Source organism: Anas acuta, chromosome 23, assembly GCF_963932015.1.
Source record: "Anas acuta chromosome 23, bAnaAcu1.1, whole genome shotgun sequence".
NCBI lineage: Eukaryota > Metazoa > Chordata > Aves > Anseriformes > Anatidae > Anas > Anas acuta.
The window spans coordinates 5,966,635-5,987,360 of NC_089001.1; the positions used below are offsets into that span (position 1 = coordinate 5,966,635).

The following is a 20,726-nucleotide window of genomic DNA, read 5'->3' on the forward strand; positions in this document are numbered from 1 at the left end:
TGGCATTCAGCGTGATTGCTGCACAAGGACTTTTTTTTTTTTTTTTGTAGGGCTAAAACCGATGGGAAGTTTTCTGGCTGAGAATTTTAACCAAACTTGGACTTACCTCCTAGCAGAACAGGGAGACAGTCCCGCAGAGAATGAGAAAACAAATTCTGACTTTTCTAAGTTTTCCAAGGAGTGCTCTTAAATACCAGCATAAACACAACCAAGTTTTCTAGGATCTGTATTCAGTAACGTTGTCTCTGAATTATCTTACATTCACTAGTAATACTCAATAGTTTACCTAATAGTGGATCAGAGGCACCTACAGAAACACCACTTCATACTTCTCAGTATTTATTTTTATTTGTCCTTACTTTTTACTATTAAACTACAGAATTAAACTTGTCTCTGTAAACTAAACCCAGTAATTCATTTTTTAAAATATTTTTTGCATAAGATCGCACAAAAGAATCAGAAAAAAAATCCACACAAACAGTACTGCAGCAGTGTAGATTCCCACATAGATACTTGCAGCTTTGCAAGTCGGCACCTATTACTCTTTGCTGGTGGATTAAAAAAGGTATTCATTGCGGTCTGCTTCCCTTGACAAGCACATTTTGGGACACAGGACTTTAAGGGACCTCCTGAGTCCTCAAATCCCAGTTTCTGCCACCATATGCATCCATTTCAGGCAGCTAGGTCAGAACGCTCTTTGGAGCAGCCACGACACACACAACAAGATAAAGGCTCTTTCCAACTCCTTGCAATAACGAACATAGGTCTGCCGGCAGAAACGCCGCACTGTGCTGGGGATGGTCCCAGTGGAGACGCAGCGCTGCCGGGAGGCTTGGCACACTCAGGTGTGAGATCGCCTGGTAGAAGATACACCCACAACTCTGTATTTGTTTAACTGCATTAATCCAGCTGTTAGGTTTCATATAATATGCTTTGGAGCGGCTGGCATCTCGTTTTTCCCTGCACTCAGATATACACTACATTGATTCCCTTTTCCTTTCCCAGCTCTCTCCCAGGAGCCCCATAACAAAATCTGTTCGATTTAAAAAAAAAGGTGCAGCAAAGTGTTTCAGCAAGAGAAATGCCTTCCATCACAATTTTAAGTAATGTCCCAGAGCAAATTCAAACCTTACCCATATCAAGGCCTTTTCAAACAGAATCAGAAGGACTCTCTCTGTTTTGAGGTCACTGATATTAAACCCGAGTTTTTTTTAAGACTCAGTAAAGCTACTTCCTCACCATGATTTCCTGAACAGGTTGACAAGACTGATCGGAGATCAGGAATATCTATGCTCACACTTTACTGCATGAGCAGTGATTTCCCACAGGTCCCAGTATTTAGCAGTGTCACTTAATTCAGTCCAGAGAGCAAAAAAAATCAAATATATCACGATAACGGCAGCTCTTTGGGATAATCAGTTCCTAATTTCATCCTAAGATAAAACAACAGAAGACAAACAAAGGAACTGGAAAATAAGAATTCAAGTTTTGAAGAATTCTATACTACATATCTACATCCATTAAAACCCTGACTGTACAAATACAAAACAAGGTCTTATTCTCCACCACCCCTAAATAAATAAACACCAAAATAATCACTTCAAGGAAGCAAGACACAATTAGTACTTTGTTTTTTAAGAGCAACTCATTTCACGGACTAGCAAGCAGAGTAGTAAATTTTCAAAAAGATGTAGACAAGCCAGGAAAATTAGGGTTATGTCCACTCAGTGAAGGTGTGGCGCTTTTAAATATATGTGGAGCAGTACAATACCCTTCAATGCAACTCCTCTTACACAAGTGTAAGTACAAGTATCAAAGTAGCTAAGTCTCTAAGAAGAGAAGTAAAACCACGCTAATATGAATGCTTCATTTGTAAATCTATGTTCATACAAGATATTGTTCTAGCATGGCTACTGTAGCAGACAAAAAGAGTTGCAGTCCTACCTTAGATACGCAACAGTAAAAAACCTTGGTGTAGAGTGGATCTAAATTATCCTGATGTTCACTGGGGTTTAACTTGTAAATCACCAAGATACTTTCAAATTTGAGATTTATTTATTTATGAGCTCCGGAACTTGTCCTCCAGCATGGGTCCTCACAGAAAACATAGACAACAACTAATTTATGCTACCAACTTTGTTAAAATAAACCGAAGTTTCATAACAAGCTCTCTCAAGAAGGGTGATGTGATTCTTTTTAATCCAGCATCTCAGTTCAGTTGGATAGTTTAGAAAGGACATTCAAAACCAATATTGTTCATTATTAATACACAATGCCACCAATTCCAATATCACCAGGAACACCACTTAACTTTCCCCCTGCTAGGCTATAACCACTCTATCTTTTATTTTTTCAATAAATTTTAGTTGCTTTGACACATTTGAAACTTTTCCAGTTTGACCTCCTAACATCACGCACTGACAGTGTCCTTTGATTCTATAATGTGCCCACAACTACAAATATGACAATTGGATTTTGAACTTCCCACTAAGACAAGATTTTAAAAAGTAAAATATAATAATAGTAATAATAAATTAAAAAAAATAAATATTAAAAAGCCAGGAAACAAAACAGAATCAGCATAGGCTCTCCTATAAATATTTGTAAAGTGTATAAAGTTAAGAAATGATATAAAGATTCTTTGAAAAGTGATTCCTACGGGATTCTACTTAGTCCGAAAGCAAGCCCGAGGTTTCTAAAGCCTTAAGAAGTCACTGCACTGAACCAGGCACAGTATATATTAATGCTGTAACCATTACTTAGACAAGTTAAATAGGATATATGAAAAGCCAATAAATAATTAAATACCATGAAACAGAATAAATAATGTTTTCGCTGTCAGAGTCAAAAATCAAAGAGATACTAACCACCATCTGAAAATACTTCCACTTAAATACTTAATGAGCTGTTTATTGATCATAATGTCTGTGAACCTGGACAAGCATTTTGTAACAGATTTGGTATGAATACAGCCTTCTTGTTTATTTGGCTCAGTAAATGCCACGATACTTATTCATAGACCAAATTTAAGCTAATGATGGATCCCTTTTACAGGGAATTGTATTTTTCTTTCCAGAGAAGTTTGTCTAGGGCTTGTTCCAAGCTCTTCGCAATGGGATTCTTCCCCACGAGATTGCTGAGCTTTGCACTAGACCTGAACGCTCCTCGTAACTAAAATGTCAATCTTCGACCTGACAATGCACGGGAAGAGTCCTGAACACTTCTTCCACCCCCCCATCCCACTCTACTCAACAGCTTTGCTTTGTGCCAATTCAGCTACACACGCTTAAATATTTAATCTTTGATCACAGCCAAGAGAAAATATTTTCCATTTTGTTACCAACGTTTTTCAAATCTCTTCACTTAACAAGGGATGTTGTTAAACACACGTGCTGTACAACATCTTATGTCCTTCAGCTTCAAAAAAATTACAAAGCATGTCAGACTTCTCTGACTTCATTCTAGATGAAAGAACTATCAACTCTTTAGCGTAGGAAAAAGCCTAAAAATTTGACTTCTGAACCAAGAAAAAGCCATGCTGCTGAAGAGCAGTTCAGCTGAAGTGAACTAATTACTCATTACTGCGTCAAACGTGTCCCAGGTCCCTGCTAGGACCACACTGGAAAAATAAATTTCTGTGATTTAGATTCAGGTTCATTTATTTTAGACTGCAAAGAGAATAAGAGCTCACTGCTTTCCCGATTAATTCAAGAGATGAAGGACACACATGCAGTAAGTTAAACGCTATAGCATGGTATTTCTTCAGTCTTTACTTCTAAGTAGTGTTTTTTTTTAACAGATTTGTGTTGGGCATTTTTCAAATTCTTTTATATTTGGAGAAGAGCACAAAAAATATCTATTCCTTAGACAATGACAGAATTTCCTCTCTTTAATAATAATAAAATCCAATTACCTAATACATATAGGAATTTAATAGTACCTATCAGCCTTGTAAAGCTCACAATTTGGAAGCATGGACTTTTGTATTCATTTTTTTTACAGTTTTAATCCCACAAACAAATCCCTTTCTGTATACCACTTCTCAATCACTGCAACTCCATGAAGCTTATGGCATTAGAAGCAGATATTCACATTCCACCCTGACACAGGGACAGGCCAGAGCTTGGGCTAGAAACACAATCTTGAGGGCAAATTCATTAAAGATCCCAGGCACAAAGAGAAGTAAGGCTTTAATTCAGCAGTTACCACAAAAGCCATGCTAGCATCGCTCAGAATACACTGCTAAGTTATCTGAGGATTATTAATGACTATATAATGAATATATATTAGTCTTGAAAATCCAATGCTTGCTATACCTGACACAGAACCACATATTCAAAGAATTTCTCCCCTCACACACACACACCCCAAGGGTGATGAGAGCTGAAACAGCTGCTGGGAAGCACCCCACTCTTTAAAAAAACGAAAGGTGACATTCAAACCATTGTTCGATACTAAGTTCATCATACATGCTTCTGGATGTTGGTAAATGTTTGGGTTATGTTCCTTCTGGGTGCTACAAGAAGCTTTCTGTTCTAACGCTCTCTCTTGCTGTACAGCAGGCTGTTCTAACCAGGAGGAGGTGAAAGTCTCCCCCTTCCTGGCCATGGAGGTCTGTGGCAGGCTGTGGCATCGCTGACTCCGATACAAGCAGAATTGGGCCCTCCACACGTAAGTGCAAGCTGCAACACACTGAACCCATTTGAGACTTTCATGCCTATTTTAGCCAAACCCAGAATTTCACTGTCTACGCAGTAGCGAGGGATCAGCGCTGAAAAATTCCCTTGTCAGCAATATTTTGATTAACAACCAGGTCTCCTTACATAAAAATACGGCAGCGATTAGTCAGAGAAAGCAATGAACTTCACGCACAAATCAATAGGAAGAAATAAATTTTGAACAAGGCTCACACTATTCATGTAACTTCTTTTGAAAAGCTGGCGATCCCGGGACTTAATTGTCATTTGGCTTTCTAATCAATTTTGGTTCTTTAATTAGTTACATTTGCAAAATAAATATTGAGGTTGGAGAAACACCAAGGGATTACTCTACTGATCAAACTCTTAGCAAGCTACCAGCAGGTTTTATATTAGTGCAGCTTCACTACAACCTGGAAAGTTCCTTCTTATTTATACTTGCCTAAGCACAGGAGGAAAAAAAAAAAAAAAAAAGCCAAAGTGGTGTAGGGCTTGCAATTTTAAGCACAACATCACAGAGATGCAAAATGAACTTCCAGTAACAGGAAGAATAAAAATTTGTGACCTTGAAACATATTACTTAACTAAAAATTAGACTTTTCAAAATATTTTTGCACAATTAAGATTCCTTGGATAATGTATTTGTGAATTTCAGTTTCATCACCCAAGTCATTGAAGACATTAGGTGTCACCACCGCAAGCGTGGCATTCTGGGAAGAATGTAAATGTGGAAAACTACCTGCTTCACCAACAAACTGGTTCTTTTTCTTTGTTTAAAATCTGGAATGCATTATAGAAATGACATTTTTATTTTGAACACGGATTTTAAAAGCTCACATTAGACCAATCCATTTGTGAAATTTAATAACGCCCGTGGCCAAGCCCCCGTTGCTCCTGTGGATGTATTGTGTATGCAGGATGTGTACAGGGCAGAGCTGTGGCTGCAGGCACCAGGTCCAGAACCCAACAGAAGCGCTTCCACACCTAGAAACAGCCCGACTTCTTTCAAAGGAAACGAGAACCTCGGGCTCAAAAAAAGCCAAGGGAGTCGCTTTTCCCCTGCTGCCAGCTCCCTGCCCTCCCTTCGTAGTCGCAGCGCTGGCAGCGAAGAGCCCCGGGCGAGCACCGCGGCTCTCAGGGCGCACCCGGGGGGCTTCGGCCGCTGCCCTCCCGCTGCGCCCATCCCCGGGGCATCGCGGCTGAGCCCCGCACGGGCAGAGGGGGGGCCCTGGCGGCCCAACACCGGCACCCCCCGCCCCGGGAGGAGCAGAGCAGCAGCAGCGAAGCCTCCTGCGGGGCAGGATGGGGTGGGGGTCCCCTGGGGCTGGATGGGGTGGGGGTCCCGAGGGGCAGGGGACTGGACGGGGTGGGGGCTGGATGGGGTGGGGGTCCCCCTCCAGCCGCCTCCTGGCCCCCCGGGACGAGCGGGTCGGGCTCCCCACGGTCCCCGTCCCTCCCCTAGCCCCCCCCCGCAGAGCCTCCTTACCCGCGCAGGAGTGCAGCGGCTTGGGCCGGACCAGGAGGGACGGACAGACGGAATAGAGGGAAAGTTTCTCGAAGTAGTCGCACGTCTCCTTGGAGAGGATCTCGTCGATCATGAAGGTCTTGTAGCGCCTCCTGCCTGCCTTGGCGCGGCCGGGAGCGGCGAGCCGGGGCTGCGGCTGGCAGTGCATGGCCCCGGGGCTGCGGGGGGCTGCCAGAGCCGGGGCTGCCAGAGCCGGGGGCGGCCGCTCATGGGCTCCCGGGACGGCTGCGGGGGGCTGCGGGGGGCTGCCGGGCTCTGCCCCCGCCGCCTGCTCCGCTGCGCGCTGCTCCGCTCCGCTGCGCTGCGCCGGCCCCGCGCCGCGCCCGGCCGCCCGCTATATAGCCCCGGCGCCGATAAGCATCTCGCCGCGGCCTTTTTGGGACGCTCCGGCTGTCAATCAGGGCGCCCGCTGCTCCCCGCCGAGCACCATTGTTACCCTGCGCCGGGCGGGGAGGATCCCGCCGCTCCTCTCCCCTCCCTGCGCTCTATTTTAAGATACCGGGGTGTGTGTGTGTGTGTTTCTTCCCCTTTCTTTTTTTTTTTTTTTTTTTTTTTTTTTTTTTGGGCTCCTGGAAAGCATCCAGGTTAGGCTTTTCTCTCCCCCCACCTCCCCTTTCTCCCTCCCCTGCGATTATTTAACGAAAGGAAAAGTGCGGGCACCAGGGTGGGGGGAGCTCAGCCCCCGGGATGCGCGGACCCTGAAGCTCAGGGCCGGCGGCCGCGGCCCCTTCCGAGCCCGGAGCCTTCCCCGGCGGCACCGAAGTTGCAAGAAAAAAAAAAAAAAAAAAAAAAAGACAAAAACCCAAACCCCCACGATCCGTAGGTGCCTCGCTGCAGCAAACGCTGCCTGCTCCGGAGAGGCGTTTTCAGTCCCGGGGCCGCTCTGGCAGCCCGGGGGTGATTTACCGGCAGACCGCCGCTGATCTCAGCGGGATTTCTGCAAAAACGAGCTCCGGCACCTCTCCTGCTGGGCACAGACCCCGGGGCACGGCGCTCCGACGTTTCCCCGCTCCACCAAGGCCGCCTTTCCCTTGCCGGCTGAGCCTCGTCTATTTATTTTATTTTATTTTATTTATTTTATTTTATTTTATTTTATTTTATTTTATTTTATTTTATTTTATTTTATTTTATTTATTTTATTTTATTTTATTTTATTTTATTTTATTTTTTCTTTCTCTTTGTGGGCTGCCCGCTGCAGGTCCCCGGCGGGCCAAGAGGATTCGCCCAGGCGGGGGTCGCAGCCCCGGGCCCCCCCGTAGCTCTCCGGGCACCTTGCTCGGGGAAGGGTGGATCGGGAGGACCTGGCCGCAATTACACGTGGCCGCAAATGTTAAGCAGGTAAAGAGGCCCCTTACGGAGACGTGCCACCCCCAAAACATTGCATATAGGCTTCACACGGGGATTTAAACATAAGCCACAAAACCTCAGCAGCCCCAAGTTAGTTTCTGTGCTTTGGTGAGCAGCAAACTCACATCGAGATGTTAGAAAACTGAATCTGCTTTCATGGAAGAAAATCATCTCGCACTCCCATGTATAATTTGAGCAACTTTTCTTTTTTTTTTTTGGTTATCTATATTTTTTAAAAATCTATAAGCTGCCTCTATTTTTTTTTTTTCATAGACAGCGTTTTCATTACAAGTATCATTTGGCTTTAAACTTCATAGATATTTGTGGATTTGGAGAGCCCCAAAAACAAAAATAGACACTCGCATTGTCTAAGCGCTGTCAACACTGGAAGACAGACACAAGGAAATACAATACTTCTGACATATCCTTTGAACTTTTTTCTTAAAAACTCATTACGTGGTTTTAAAAAAACACAGTGCAGCAAATTATATTAAAACAAGGATAAAACATTTTGCTTATGAAACCATTAGAAGAGCACTCTTGTTTAAAATAAATTGTTTGGAAAAAATATTTTTTATTTTGAGAAACTAAGGCAATCTTTCTAAAAGGAATTTAAAAAGAATGTTAGCAACAACCAAGGAGTTCAAGTACAAGCCTCTCCCCCGATGATATAACTATTTTAAAATTACTTAAACTGTTGCTTTAATTCCTAAACAAACTATAAATATTTAAAGAGATTTGCTGACTACATTATGAACGTAGTTTTATGAACCCTCGCTTAATTCAAACATAAAACAGATTTTAGGAGCACACTTTCTTTTCCACTTTCTCAGACAGTTATTTTTTCAAGGAAACAAAATAATTACCAATAACATTAATTTAAGCAACCACTGCTTGCTAATAATTATTGCAAAGAATATTTCTGAAAAAATATCCAAACCAAGCTAATGATTTAAATCCCAAACCAGCCAAATACAGCAGCAAACAGCATTTTGCTCCACTGTGCTTCCTCGGTGTCTGCGGGCAGTAGCTGCAGCCCCTTTCCGCCCCTCCAAATTCACTGCTCGTTTACTGGTTTCACAAAACCCGACAAAACCCAGCAGAGAAAAGTTTCCTAAACTGAGAGCAGAATACAAGTGCTGCAAATCAAGGAGTCTTCCATGAGCCCAACTCGATCCAGCCCAGAAATGAAATGGGGAAGAAACCATCAGCTCGCCTAAGTCACTTACGCACAACTGACCGCAAGACAAGAGTCTCTGCTTGTCTTTTAAAGCTCATTTCTTCCTCCTGTCTGAAAGGCTGGGCACCCAGGGACGTGGGGCTGGCACCTCTGCCTGGGCTCTAGAAACACCGCTGCCCTTGCCAGAGCCCATGGAGACGGACTGGCAGGTGGGATTAGCGCACCCTAATAAGTCCCTAGTATCTTTCTTACTTTTATTAATGTGGTGGTTTTTTTTCTTTAATTTTATATATTTTTAAAAAGTGGCCAGAGCAATACCATGGGTTATATCATATGAAACACACACTGGCTGTCAATCAAAAAGGGGGTGCTTTGGTCAGGAATAATCAGGGGTTTTGTTTCCAACATTAATGAAGTGGCTGGAATAGCAAACATCTGCCAAGGGGACTCAAACCCCGAGCAGCTGTTGGAGCCCCCAGTACTCTTCCCATGTAGGACAGCCTTGCTGATAAGTACTTCTCCCTAAGGTTTCTCTAGCAGTTGAGAAATGGGGCCGTACGGGAGGGTAGAAAGTGAAAGGCATGTTAGGAAAGGTTTGGAGGGCAGACGACTTGACGTAGTTTGTGTGCATGAGCCCAGCACCTGCACTCCACAAATGGCAGCGTGAGAGTGTGTTTTGGGGACTGCTGCACATGCCCTTTTCCAAGAGGGAAGGGGGAGTTAATCCAAGGGAAGCGATCCTGCAAGTCACTGAGTGAAGCAGTTCTTTGTGTGTAAAGCCAGTACCAGAACCGAGGAGGAAAATAGCGCTGCCCTGAGCTTGTCAGCCAGCAGCGGGTCGGGCATGATGCCGGGCAGGGTGTTTGGCCCTTCGGCAGAGAACTGAAAGTAGAACCTCCAGGACGCCCACTGCCTTTTCTGATACAGCAGGAGACCTTCCGAACCTGGGTTTCTGGAGACGTGTTTTAATCCCAGCCCTGGTGCTACCAGGCACTCGCCGTGCAGTCCTGAAACCCCACTGGTGCCGTGCACCTTGGGAAAATGATGAGGCTCTGTAGGGTGGGCTTGTTTTGTCCCAGCACAAACATCATCAGAGGGCATGATTATGGCTACAGGAACTAAGCAACTGCAGTACTGCTAAATTTGTTATTTAGGTAGTACTCAAGCCCGTGGCTCTGCTCAGGGTGAAGTTAGCCAGTTGTGATTTCTGCCTGTTTGTACATTGCCTGGCACACTGGGGTCATTTGTGTAAGGAGAGGAATTCTCTCTGATGGATTTTCAGTTCACCAGTTTTCCCATTTAAAGAAGAATTTAAATACAAACAAAGCAAAACAAAACAAAACTTTTTTTTTTCCTGTCCTTTCTGTCAATAAAGCGTCAAAGCCTTGAAGTATGTTGTTTCTTGTTGCAAGTCCCTTTTACCCTGTCTAAAGGGCAAAGATTATTTTCTCAGGCCCCTGACCTTGCCATATTTAATTGTTAGAAAATTCTTTTTTCCAGTGAAATCCTTTGAACCACCTTTGAAAATACAGACACATACAGACATATCCAATCCTGTTAAATACCAGCACTCTGATCTTAAGTGTATGCCTTTGTCCTGCATGGTGGTGGGCTTGATACCTGATCCAGAATGGCAAAATTTGATGTGTAGGAAGAGGGAGGAACACTTGAGCCAGTTTCAGTGTGTGTCCAGAGGCTTTGTCCTCTCAGCACGAAGTGCTTCAGTGCATGGAAGATATCAGCATCCACCCAACACAAGTAAAGAGGGTGTCTAAAATCTGCCCAATGCCAGAGAATACGGAATCACTAAGAAAGCTTTTTAAAACCTGGAGGGTGTAAAACCTCCCCATGTGCACACAATTATGTAAACCCACATAGGTTTATGGAGCAGGGCCTCTCCCCCCCTCCTGGAAGGCCTCTGTAAAAGCAGGAGCATATCAGAGAGTGGAAGAGAAACCAAAGTGTTTGTTGACTCTGAACTTTACCTTGGCCCCTTTGCAGATGGCAAGATGATACAACTGGGCACCGAAGTGTGCGATGTAATAGAAATCGCAAAGCGGAGAGGTAATTGCATATGCTCACGCGCTCCATTGGCTTCGGGGAGGCTGTTGCTTCCAGCTTATCTTTACAAGCAAATTTCACTCCTGGCCTCAGTGACTGCAGACTAGGGTTGCTCCAAGTCTAGCGGTTTCATTGAATTATTAGGTTTTTTTCCAGCTATGGAGCCAGTTCCAAATCCTCACAATTACTTTGCCTGTCACCTCTAAATCTGTCTGCAGCCTCTCTGAGTGTCTCTTTGAGTGTCAACAGACCACACTCAGAGCCAGGCTGACTCTCCTCCTAGTCCCTCTGCCTTGCTGTGATGCTGCAGTGTTTGTGTGGTCCAAACCAGCCCTGGCTTCACTAGCAGGTTTTGTTCCTTATGTGACGGACCTGGGTTTATGGCAACAACACCACAATGTAGCAGTGTTGACTTGGTCAGAATAAACTGAGGTTTGAGTTACTTTCTTCAGTAAAATTACAATGATAGCTGAACCATCAGCTGGGTCTCCTCCATTTCATATCTCACTCTGCCTAATCTCTCTTGCTCAAAGCCAACTTTTAATCATCTAGAAATCAAATATAATGGTACTTTTATCATGTGAGTGAAGACAGTGACTAGTCCCCCAAGTCAGTTAAGATGCTCTGCTTTAAAGCACTAATGCAGTTAATAGCTGTTGGTAGCAGGCACAGAATGCACAAGATGGAAAGAGCTCATCGCAGATTGTGTTGCTCCTTAGAAAGGAGATACGGATGTGGTCTCAGATCTACATGTAGAGAAACCGAGGCAGGGGATCCCTCTTTTAATCCCCAGGACAGAAGCCAGACTTTCTCATTCTACACCCCATGTTCTCCAGGTCAAGAACAGTTTAAATCCTAATATTTTCCTCCTATAACCTCACTTTTTTCCCCAAAAAACAACACTGAAGGATGTGAGAAAGTATTGCTATTTCCCCGGTTACCTCTTTGTAGGGACGCACACCACCTGAACAGCTTCTCTTTTCCTAGGTCCTATTGCTACCAAAAATCAAACCGGGTTCTGCCATTGGTGGTTGGAGTGGTTTCCATGAGCTCACCACAGGCATTGCCTTGCCATTACTCAGGGCACCAAAGATCATGCCAAACTGGATAAAATAAATCATTATGAACCCTGATACAGACTCACTGACAGAACTGAAGGCATTTAGAGAGATGTTTACGGGGTGGCTCTGTTTTCTGGGTGTTGTATAGGTACCACGTACACCTGCGCTGATGCCAAGAAACATATACCATCTTTCAGCAAGTGGGGATTTGTCTTTTCGTGCTATAGCTAAGAGGCTAGAATCCGGACTTGTAAACTAGAGCTGAGGAGTTTGGGAGCGGCAATCAGGAATGTAAAGGAGCCTTCTGTGCCACCCTGAGCAGTAAAACACTGATGGGACTCTCTGTGGGGCAGAGGTAGCAGATCATACTGGTCATGGACAGGCCCTCACTGCTGAGGAAGGAGAAAATCCTGGAGAATATCACACAGGGCAACCATTCTTGCTACTGTCCTAAACAATATTTAAGCATCTGGTTTGGGCAAGACACATGTGCCTGGTACCCATAGTATTCACCAGATATTAGTGGGACAATAGTGGTTTCCCCATGCATACATTTCTCTAGGGAACTCTATCCTGCATATCCATCTCTTCATCATCCTACCTACATTGCTGTTCTTTCCAGGATGCCAGTGAAAACCAAGACATCTATTTTAATGTGGCCAAGGTAACAAAAGTTTCATTTAAACCACTTTTCTGCAGGAATCAGAACCAACAGTAAGGGGAAGCATCTGATCTCATAAGAGTGTCAGTGTTTGGGACTGGAACATCTTTAAAACGCTCCCCTAATTTTTGGCATGGTAGGCTTCCCAAATTTAACACTGCTTCACTCTTTAATCCATACTCCAGCCTAATTTGGGTGACGATACACATCTGAATGCTCACTGCTTCATCCAGCTTTGCTTAAGGCCAATTATTTTTGCACAAGCCTTGCTAAATCTCTGCCAAGCTGGATGGTAGTATGTTCAAAAATCAAAATATTTCCAACTCCTATAAAAGGGACCAGGATGTTTTGGCATTCTGTGACTGATGCTTTATTCATTATTCACAAGGATTATATCTGTTTGTTTTCTTTCTTTTTCCTACAAGACAATTTACCTGAAAGCAGAGAAGAAAGAGAGATCTCAAACCAATAGACCAGAAGTATGTCTCCAGTCTCCATAGAGACACCAGAAAAACACTACGATCATGTGGGTTGTACACAAGAAGCCTATTCATACTGGAATGGGTGGTGTTCCAGGACGTTAAGTAATTTTGACAATCTGCCACTATCTCAGCCTGCAAGAAGCCCGGAGGGAGTTATTGATGCCATCGAGTGCTGATCTTTATAAATGGTTTCTAGACAACCTTCTTCGTTCTGGGCTCTGTGGGACCCCAAGCCCGAACTGCAGATGGATCTCAGCACAGCCATTCAAAAGCAACCAGGGCCACCACCCCAGAGAGCACCCAGGTGCTGTGTGTCCTACCCGGACGGCTCAGGCTTCCCCTCCCAGGCAGGCTGCAGAGCCAGAAGCTGCAAGGAGCCCGGCTGTACAAAAGCCCAGGTGTCCCTCTTCACTTACCTAGGCAGCATGCTGTTGCAATCCACTGACATAGAAACTTGCACTCAGTTAATACGAGGGCAAACAAGAAGGCACAGGGGCTCTGGGACTCACAAAATAGCAGTAGATACCAGTATTTACTGTAGCACTGCTGGGTCCTCAAGGTTCACAGGTAAGGCTGGGACTTTCATTGCCTATCACTAAGAGAAAGTAAGATCCTCAAGGAGCAAGAACTGACTATGCCTATAGATTTTTCCTTCTAAACAAGGAAAGAGCAAAACCGCAGCTACAGTAAAAACCCTTTTCAGAGGTCCTGGCCAAATTTACCCTCCTGAGGTAGCCTGCTCACGGGGAAATGGCTTGCTGTATGCATGGAAGGCCAGCAAGGAAAGGGGCTGGTACTTGGAACAGAGGCAATTCCTTCAATTTTCCCCCTGTTATAAGAGCCTAATTTGGCTACTTACGATTCTCAGTGTCCTTTCTGGACTTACCGTAAAGTCTGCTTAAGGCTCCTACCTGGGAAACAGGTCAGGAATCAGGTTCATAGACATAGTTTAAAGACAATGCCATCCCCAGAAAGATTTGTTGCCTGGCTTGTAGCAGCTGGCTATTTTAACATTAGCTAGGAATCAGCACACACCTCCAAGGGTTCAGGAGCATTGCATTTAGGGGATTCAGCACAGAGAACTGGGCTGCCTGCAGAATGCTTAGGTTCATCAGCCCCAGCTCATTCAAGCCTACTCTGAATCCTTCAGAGACTGTTCCTAAGAGATTTGGCCTGTCTGCACCAGTGCAGTTCTGGAAGCAAGTTTGTCACACTCAGGATTGCTCAACAGCAGCCAAGGCACTTGCAGGAATGTGCAATCCATCAGGTGGTGCCACCACTCTCCTCCACAGTCACGGGCTCTGCCTCACTCCCCTTCTGTTTGCCACAGCATGTTTTCAGATGGAGCTTTTTGGATGTGCCCCATGGGGACAAGCCCTGCCCATAGCCTGGGGTTCAGACAAAGCAGCTAGTACTTGTTGAGGAACAGTGAGAAATCAACTATAATTCAATTGCAGTTCAGTATTATTAGGACATTAAAATACACATAGTTGTTAAGACCCTGGTGCCATTGGTTAAGCCACAGAGCTTTTACTGTGTTATCAGGGTAACTGGGGGAGTAATACATCAAACAGCTAGGTCATATTTCCAATCCCATTGCATTTAAGAGGGAATCTCCAAGTTTAGATTTCCTGTTTTTCTCCCCAGCCATAATCTCAGCTTTATGAGCAGCACTGAGCTGTCATTCCTCTCCCCTCTACACACTCCCATGCCCAGGTCTCTCAAAAGTGCTCTTGACAGTCTTTCCAGTGGCATTCCAGTAGGCCTCAGCATCTTCACGTGGCGGCTACTGCTGAGGACTTGTCTTCTTTTGGGAGGCTCAGGCCTGATAGTAGGTGCTACCTCACCATCACGCAGTGTCTTTCGTTCAGTGTTTTGCTCAGATTGCGCAGATCTTGTCTGCAAGCCAGGACTGTTCTCATTCCCCTTCTACATATTGCAAAAATATCCTAAGGTAGGTAAAATTTCACTCTCCAGCTTGCTGTAGACAGCAACAACAGCAATTGAAGAAATTCTTAAATACAGAAAGAAGCTCTCTAGATTCTGCCTTGAGACTTATTCCTTATCTGTGTTCTCATTGTCCACCGCTTTGCTACCAACCTGCTGTTTAACATTTCTTCCTACCCCATAGGCATTTCTGCTTGTTACACTTGTGCTTTATATTTAAAATTCTTCATAGCCTGGCTCCATCTTGTTTTCTAATTTCATATTAGTTTTTTGTTGTTATCTTGCCAGAGCTGGGGCAGTATCATTCTTCCTTAGGAAAAAACCTTCCAGCATAACATCTATTAGCAGGTATTTCTTTTCTATCACTTACCTGTTAGCTTAAAAAAATCCTCCCCTTAAAAAAAAAAAGAAGTAAAAAAAATGCTGTCTACAAAAAAAAAAAAAAAAAAAAGAAAAAAGAAAAAAAAGATAACCTCATCTTCCCATTTTTATAAGAAAGGTAGAAAGGTAGTGTGCCCACTGCCCTACATTCCCACGTGCAAGTACTGATCAGGGGTCACTGTGCTAAGTGTCTTCTGCACTATACTATGGGGAGAGGTTATTGGTTATGTTGTAGTAACAGCTCAATATTGGTTTTAGAATTTAAAAGCAAGGTGTTTTGGTTACTAAAATAAGTAAGGTCAATATGAAAAGAATATATATAGACTATGTTTGCATAATACTAGACTAAAAGAACACTATAAAGAAAAAAGGTCTGAGATCTTACGGTAAGGACATTCTGGTTTACATCATGCTTTCTTATATAAAGTCTTTTTTTTTTTTTTTTTTAATTCTAGACTTTAAATGTTATATCTTCTAGCATTGGAAAAAGTATTTTAAGACTTGGTTTCTGCAGTGTTACTACTTCATATGAAGTCTTGCTTTCATCAGCTATGGATCCTTGTTGTCAATAAGAAAGCTCTTGACTAAATATAACATGGTGCCAGGAAGTACTCTGATAGTCCCTAGTTTTTTTTTTTTTTCTCTACATTCTATTCTTTGTTTTTTTCTGTTGAAGGAAATAGTTATTCCCCCAAGTCATGGCTCTCACATTTAGGGAAGAATAATAGATTTCTATTATTCTATGAACTTACAAAAACAGAAATGTTAAACTGGGTATGTGTAATGACATGAAAGAAGAGTCAAATTTTATAGAATGTTTTCTATGGACTCAGCAGAAAGAAACGATTCAGCTGAACCAAAGAATAAAGGTATCAGAACTTTTAATAGTGACATTTTCAACTTATTTCTACCATTTCATAGCCTGTTAGTGAAACCAGGGAAACAGCCTACTTCAGCTTCTTCTTTCACAGTGAGACAAGTTTGTTCTGAGAATGATGGAACGATGGAATGTACTTTCTTCTATACAACAGAATAAGAAATAGCATATAAAGGAAACATACAGTATTTCTGCCTCGAAAAAAGGGGGTGGGGGGGCGATTCGGTGAGCAGTTGAAGTGCAAAGGAGCTGACAGTAGAGGGCAATAGTCAGCTAGCAGGCACTTCTGCCTGAGCAGTTTCACATTTAGTGAAACTAAATTAACTATTAACTAATTAACTAGTGGATTAGTTAATGTGAATTACTTTTAATGTGAAACTAATTCCAAACTTTGCTTTGCACTAGATGACAATAAGCAGAGCTGACCTAAGTAGAAAAAAAGTAGATGATCAACTTCGTGTGCAGCACCTAGCTTACAGCTGCTCTCAGTCCATTCCAGCTTGACAGTCTCCTGTCTTAGCTTTGCCTATGACTGAAGGAGCTTGTGAACGCCTTACCAGAAAGCAAGACGGGGGATCTGAAATCATGTAAGCATTGGAAACGTGAAAGGAGGTATGAGAGCTGAGAAGTAAATAGAGCCCTTAGCAGAATGGAGAGGAGTTTTGAATGATACTGCACAGAGGGAACTGGCTGGGGAAGACACGCCAGGAGGCAGAGAGCTACCACCAGTGCCTGGCACGTGCCTTCCCTTTTGTGTTGCTGCTCTGACCTGCATTGGCCAAATCAATGCTATGTCTGACATCCTACCTCACTACAAAGGTAGACAGCCTTCCACTTAAAACTTGGCTTTAGCTGCTATCTTTCTGCAGACAAGAGCAGGAAAACTCTCGTGGTCTTCCAGAATACTAGGATTGTGAACAGGATCCAGTTTGAAGTTTAACATTGATTAATCCTGTTCTCTTGCCTGCAATGGGACTAAACTGCCTGATACTAGATAAAAATCTGTCTTGTAATCCAGATGAGGTAAAGCTTGAGGTTAATTACAGCTAATTAGATCTCCATTGTCTCTTGGCTGAATTGAGATAATTTCTTAACAAGACCTGCTCTGAGCTTAGAGCAGAATCCTTGTAAAAAGTTCCCCTTTAAACTCCCGGTGTTTTTTTGTTTTGTTTTGTTTTTGTTTTTTGTTTTGTTTTTGTATATGCAGTTACAGCATGCCAATGACAGCCTCAGTCAGGTGAAAGGATGGGGACTTAAGATGTAGTGGTAAGCCACAAATGGTTGTTAGGGGAGTTGAAGATCGGTATAAATGGTTTTCTGTTCCTTTCTAAGCAGAACTGGTATGGCTACATTGCTACACAATGCTCCCATGTCTGAGCACAAACATCTCTCCCACGCTCCAAAGGGCTCTCTTCAAGAGAAACGGAGGCACTACTTCAAGCTGAGGGTAGCTTTGTTCATCTAGTGCCCCGTTGTCACTTTGTACACAAGTAATAGCAGACACGGAGTCCGGATCGTGGGCTGGTATGAATCGGGCTGGTTAAGTTTGCTTCCACAGGGCTTAGCCAACTTATATAAGGAGATATAGGTCTCTTGGGCAAAGGTACGTGTTGTCAGCTGTTGCTTTCTGTCTCCTCTGCAGTGGTTTTTGAGGAGCTGGTGACTAGCTCTCAAGCAATCTGCAGAGTGGATGAAGATGGAGTGCTCCTGGGCGGGTGGGATTTGTGAATTTTGCCCATTCCAATTTACAAACAAATGATCTCAGCCCTAAAATGAGAACTTGTAACTGTTCTAAATACATGCAGATAAAAGAGGATGATAATGTTATCAGAGGACAGACTGTTTAGAAGTCCTGGACTCTTTCTGACCTTTTCACACTACACTGCAAACATGAAGACCAGCCTGCAGGTCAGAATCACAGCGATCTGTCTTCTGTGGCAGATTGCAATGGGATCTCCAGAGTCTTGCTTCCCATCGAAAATGGAGTCACTCTATTAGGAGAGGCAGGTCAACACAACTTCCCTAACTTTTCAATGAAGGTATTAATATCCATCCATTGAGAATCCCTCCTCTTCATATCCTGCTGCTAAAGCTGCTCGTATTGTTGTGGTGGGTGCTGGCAGTCTGTCTGAGGCACTAACGAACCAGTCATTAAAATGCTAAGTTTGAGATGACTTTGTCAAACACTGGGTGGTGTGTGTGGTTAGAATAGATAGCACCATAGAAACCCAGATGCTGCCTAAAGAGCTGAAAAAACAAATCTAACTCGGGTCTGCTTCAGCCTCGGGTGCCATCCAACCCACGCTCAAACATTCAGACTGGGCTGCTGTGTTCCCATAACCGATTGACCCTCCCTTTTGGAAGTGCTGGGTCGCAGACACGCGGGTTATTCATGTTAAAAGACAGGCAACATGACTCTTCCATAAAAGTCCGACAGACAGACACATTAACCCCTGTAATCCCTTCCTGTGGTGTACATGACGCCACCTAGATTTATTAATTAAACCCTGTTATCCGGTGGCCACTGTCAATTAAGCGTTTCCTTGTAACATATAATGAGGGCTCATTCATTAGCAAATGTTTCCATTACATTTAAGGCTGTGAGTCTCTCTGAAGACTTTTCTTCTCCAACAACGCAGAGAATTTGTTGTAGTTCAAGATCCTGGGTGAATGGAGGGTGTGGAGAAGTTGAAAGCAGGAAAGACAGATAATGGGTCTGTTGCTAAACTGAACAATTAATAAACGATCACTGCTGTGACCTAGGAAGGCACAATGCTGTCTGCAAACTCATGGATGCAATTCCTGCCTCTGCCACTTGCCAGCCCTATGACCCTCAGAAAGCTGCGTTACACCCTCACCTTTCTTGTTGCTTGTCTGCATAGATGGCTCTTTGGAGTAATATGTGCACAGCTGAAAAAAGCAACCTTGCACGTGGAGTGTTCAGAGGCCTCAGGGCCTCAATTCCTAGTGAGGGTCTCACTTCCCACTGCATGCAATTCTTCCTTTTGCCTGAAGAGTCCATGCCAATTTATTTGTACCATATTTCTAACCCTTCAAGCTCAAGCTTACAAGTTACAAGTTCTGCCTGGCTTTGCCTGGCTTGTGTATTTTCTTGACCTTAATTCTATGTCCCTTGCCCTGACTCCAGACCTCTCCTGTTCTGTGGTCAGAAAAATCTTCTTTGTTCCTGTGGACTGTTACATCTACCCCTTCCTTCAAAATTAATACACTATATATTGATTAGATACAGGACTTATCAAGCGAATCCTAGGAATTAGAAGCAGTGTGACTTCTGACTCTGCAAGTGTGTTTTCAGACCAGGATTACCTGAGAAAACCGTCTAGAGAACCTCACCCAGTAGCTTCTTCTGACCTCAGCACCGTTGGCTCAATACACACTGGCTCAATAATTCATTGCAAGACTTGTAGTGCTGACTCTGTTCTTAAAGCACCAGCTTCCTGAGTTGTTATGAGAAATACAAACACATCTGTCAGATAAACTCTGACCTGGCTGCTGAGAAAGCAAACCACCAAAAGAATGATCAAAAAAGTACAAGATGCTTCTGTCAAGCACTATCTGTAATAATAAAACGTTTTTGGTTTTAAATGAGTACTTGAAGTCTTTTCAGACTTGATGTGACTTTTAGATCATTGGGTTTTAGCAAAAAAAAAAAAAAAAAAAAGACCGAATAGAATAATTAATCCACCCTGAATGTTACCAAGGGTTCTTCCCAGCAGCTGCCTCGAGAGAGAGGCAAAGGACTAACTGAACTCAAAGCTTTTAGGAAGTAGTCCGCCAGTTGTGCTTCAGCAGCTGTTGGCACATGGAGCTACAGCTCCCTCTCCTGGCAAAATTTGCAGCTGCAAATCCTTTTTGAAAATGGCCTGATTTATTCAGTTAATCCATGGCTGGGTTAGGGCTCGATGTGAAGAAAGCTCAAAGCTAAGCATATCAGACAAATCAGAAACTCTGCACGCCAGGGGAAAAAAAAAATCAAAGCCCATCCACAGATAACTAACAAATAGCTGAAGGAATTAAACTCAGCCAGTACTTGTTGGCCAGCTTAACCCTAGTAATGATTTTATTAGTCCTGCAGTGATGTTAGGTCTTTGTACCATGATCTCAAAGCTTCAGAATTACTGCACCAAGCCTCTTGTAGAGGTTCTTTAGTTGCCAGAGGCCAGTTGCAGAGCCTGGAAATAGATGGGAGTGGGAATTTGGACTTCAGGCACAAAGTTACAGGGTGGTGTCTGCATGTTGTTCCCTGCTTGCTGGAGCACTGTGCTGGGCTGCTGCATGCCAGCACTGGGGAATGGTGTTGGCAGTAAATCCTGAAAGAATCCCACAGAAAAGATTCAAGCCAGACATTCCCCCTCTTGCAGGTCCTCTGCAGCCAAACTGAGTGAATGAGCTGTTACCATTGAGCACATGGAAAAGACGACCTTATCGAATCAAAATCACTGGGAAAAAAAGACAATACCATCTGGCCACTTCTGAGAGAGCTAGA

General features: G+C 43.6%; 1 protein-coding gene across 1 annotated transcript in view; it reads right to left on the reverse strand.

Moving 5' to 3' along the window:
- The window catches only part of BARX2 (BARX homeobox 2), a 36,036-nt gene extending 29,338 nt beyond the window's left edge, over positions 1–6,698 (reverse strand). Inside the window, exon 1 of the mRNA XM_068659241.1 lies at positions 6,184–6,698. Within this exon, the coding sequence (XP_068515342.1) occupies positions 6,184–6,370 (187 nt within the window). The 5' untranslated portion in view covers positions 6,371–6,698. The remainder of the gene's footprint in view (positions 1–6,183) is intronic.
- Between the last annotated feature and the right edge of the window lie 14,028 nt (positions 6,699–20,726).